General features: G+C 30.5%; 1 protein-coding gene across 1 annotated transcript; it reads right to left on the bottom strand.

Moving 5' to 3' along the window:
* Positions 1-715: 715 nt before the first annotated feature.
* LOC107608345 (thaumatin-like protein 1) lies at positions 716-3,204 on the bottom strand. The gene is made up of 3 exons (XM_016310406.3): positions 2,948-3,204; positions 1,648-2,317; positions 716-1,137 (listed from the first exon to the last, which is right to left on the bottom strand). The coding sequence occupies exons 1-3, from the start codon at positions 3,039-3,041 to the stop codon at positions 957-959; spliced, it is 945 nt and encodes a 314-aa protein (XP_016165892.3). The 5' UTR covers positions 3,042-3,204; the 3' UTR covers positions 716-956.
* Between the last annotated feature and the right edge of the window lie 383 nt (positions 3,205-3,587).

The following is a 3,587-nucleotide window of genomic DNA, read 5'->3' on the forward strand; positions in this document are numbered from 1 at the left end:
ATAATCGATCTAAACAGTTTAAATTTATTTTATTTAATATTTATTTATTATAAAATATATTAAATAAAGTTAAAAATAGTAAATTTTGATCATTTTTAATTCATATTTTTTGTTATAAAATATTTCTAAAACTTTATATATCTAAAATTAGAGAGGTACAATGTGTGAGTAGATGATAATAATAATAATAATAATAATAATAATAATAATAATAATAATAATAATAATAATAATAATAATAATAATAATATATGTACAATAATAATAATGACCAAATTAAATTGATGGTTAACCTTAGTAATTAACACTCTATATACATAGAGGAAATACATGTGTTTAAGTAGTATTTAACCACATTATTGTTATTGAGCATCATGTCATATATAGTTGATGATTTTTTAGTCCACATATAAGACTAGTCACTTTCATTGATCAATAATTTGTAATTTGTTAAGTGCTTTAACATGTGTGAGTCATAACATAGAGCCTTAAAATTGCAGGATCTCATCACTCAAATTCTTTTTAATGTTGAAAAATCTTAGCAAGCCAAGCATGCATGGCCTCTACTTTATCATAATTTTTTCCCTTTTTTTTTGGAATAATCCTTTGACATTTATGGGGTTACATCAATTAGATTATATTGCATGTATAGTCTTTAATTTCTTGCAATTTAATTTGTTAATAAGATCAAGTCAGCCAGAAAGGTAACATAATATATACTCAATATTGTTAAATGATTAAACTGCTTACTAGTACTATAAATAATTTACATTGAATTCAACAATAATAACAATACTATCTATATATATAATTTAACAACAAACAAATGTTGTTAATCCTATTTCTATATATGTTGGAAAATTAAAAAAGGTGAGAGGATGGTGCAAATCAATGCAATTGAGATGTTACTTCCTAAAGGGACATGCATTACATGCATACACACATAGGTAGAGAAGCTAAGAGATTAAATTAGAAAGAATAATGAAAGTAAGAGCTACAAAAAATGGAGAAATGGAAGGTGCAAAATGTTGAGTTCTTGTGGAAGCTCCTGTTGCTAAATTTGCTATCCATGATTTTGTAGCTACGGCTGCTTGCTCAACTGATGATCCTGCTCCAGAATCCATCAATGATTTCAAACTGCAAATTCAATCACATAATATCAGCCAATTTTTTTTAAATTATTTTATTTATATTAAATTCTTATGTCCTAAATCATACGCTCTTAATTTTATATTCTAATTTATAAATCTAAACGTTAAAATTAGTTAATATTAACTAATTAAATTAATTTTTTATTTTTTTTTAAATTACAAATCAAACTCATTATCATCTTTATTTTTTTCTTTTCTTCTATGTTTCCTTAAACTCAATATTAGTATTTTAGATACTTTAGAAAAAGTTATTATAACATGTAATATACTAATATTATTTTTAAGAAAAAAAAAAGAGTACTAGCTAAACAATGATTATCTTAAACAACATGAATAACCACCAATCAAATAAGAATACATTACATTCTAATTTAATGCTACTAATTAAATTTAAGATTGATTTACTCTTTTAACCCTATTAATTCACATTATTCACACATTGTTCAAAAATATTGTTAGTTACCTATACTTTTCCAAAAAAGAAAAATATATTTACCTTGGTAAAGAAGTAGGACAAAATGTGATGGTGTAATCAGCACCAGAACACGTAAACGTGCTCGTTGCGTCATCAAAAGCGTAGCTATACGCTTTTGGACACGCCGATTTGAATATCTCCGAATACACCGACGGTTTACACGCCGCCGGCGAACCAAACTCTCCGTCGCAGCAATACTCCGCTTTCCCAAACGCACGGCACGCGCTGTTACACGCGTCTCCCCCGTCCACCCTCAGTTCCTCCGGGCATCGCCGGTTCAGATCCGCGCCGCACCCCGTCGCGGCGCAAGAGCCGGTTCCGCCACTCGCCTCCACCACCATCGGCACGTTGTAGCCATCAACAAGGCTTACGTCGTAGTAGTCCTGGGCGCCGCCGCCAAGTGTGAACTCCGCAAGAGTAGCCGGCGGTGCGGCGCCATTGCCGTTGCAGTTGACCTCTCCGGATCCACAGTCACCCGTGGAACACGCGCCGTGTCCTGAGTCATCGAATTTACAGCCTGTTCGAGCCCAAAACCGGCCCGACCAGGCTGGAGGCGCGTTAAAAGAGCGCGTGTCTCCACCCCTGAGCTCGAAGCCCGTGGCTCCGAGATCAGGCTTTCCAAGAATGCCGGGCCAAACTGTGTGTTCACATTTATTCTCAAATGTGAATGTTGTTGCTGACACCCATAACCCTACATTGAAATTATAGAAATTAACATTAATTAGTTTAAAATCAAATACAGCATGTTATTCTCACGGTGAAAACTCAGGTGAAGACGAGAAGTTGGTATCTGAAAAACTGTTAGATAAAAATTTAGTCAAATCAGTCAAATCATTTAACGACTCTCAAGTATCAACTTTACGTGAAATCGACTTGCAACCAAGTTTTCACCTATTTTGATATATGCTAATACAATAATATTATTGTATTAAAAAAGTCAACATTAAATGTGTTATGAATTAGGACTAATGAAAGTCAGTTACAATAATAATGTAATGTAGATATAGTTATTATATTATAATGTTATATGAACCAAAATTAAAAGCATTATTTTACAAAAGTAAAAAAGTTGCATGCATAAATGTATGTAGCCTCTTTGGACTCCACCATAAAAAAGGTTTCTGCTGCATCTGAACTACTTTTTTTTTATTAATGAACATACATGATAAACCTTGGAAATGCTTATTAGTTTCTTTGACAATAAGGAGTTTAGAAGAGCCATGTTCAAAAATATTCTTACGTAAAATTAATAGTAAAAAATTATTAAATAATTTAATATATATTTGATTAAATTGCTAACATAATATGTTATAATATGTACCTGTGGAAGCAAGTAGATGTAGGAAAATGAAGAGTGATTTAGAAGAATAATAATGTTGTTGGTGATAATAATGATGTGAGAGTAGCAGAGACATATTAATTAATAGTAGTACTACTACTTGGTTATAGATTGAAATTGAAATCTTGTTTAATTTCAAGTTCAAAATAAAGAAGAAAATGAAAGGAATAATGTATATATGTATACACTTAATTTTGGAGAAGAATGAAATGAAGAGAAATAGAGAGAGTAGTGGTGAGGGGAGTTTGAATGCTAAGACATTCATTGCTATTTATAAGGAGAAAATGCCACAAAAATTAAACAGTTGGTGTTCGGTTTTGTGATGATTTGATAAGAGTGAGAGAAAAAAAAAAAGGTGAAGTTTCCACCCCACCTCCTATGCCCATTGTTTTTTAATATTTTTTTATTATAACTTTATCTGCTAATGGTTTATTATAACTTTATCAGCTCAAAATAAAGCTAAGCTACACACAAAAAGTTAAAAAAAAAAACCGGAAATATACTTTGATATAATATTATATGATATCGGTTCATATTAAATAATAAATAAAGTGGAAATGTAATTTAATTAGTTTCAGTGAGTTCAATATTTTATTATAATTTTTCCAATTTTATCTATTAT

This window comes from Arachis ipaensis, chromosome B1 (assembly GCF_059453495.1).
Source record: "Arachis ipaensis isolate K30076 ecotype BB chromosome B1, ASM5945349v1, whole genome shotgun sequence".
NCBI classification, from domain to species: domain Eukaryota; kingdom Viridiplantae; phylum Streptophyta; class Magnoliopsida; order Fabales; family Fabaceae; genus Arachis; species Arachis ipaensis.

Excerpts from the sequence above, each read along its gene's own strand:
- LOC107608345 (XM_016310406.3), bottom strand. The coding sequence starts at position 3,041 with ATGTCTCTGCTACTCTCACATCATTATTATCACCAACAACATTATTAT. Across the intron at positions 2,318-2,947 it reads ACATCTACTTGCTTCCACAG|GGTTATGGGTGTCAGCAACA; the intron begins GTACATATTATA and ends ATTTCAATGTAG. Across the intron at positions 1,138-1,647 it reads TGTCCTACTTCTTTACCAAG|TTTGAAATCATTGATGGATT; the intron begins GTAAATATATTT and ends TTGAATTTGCAG.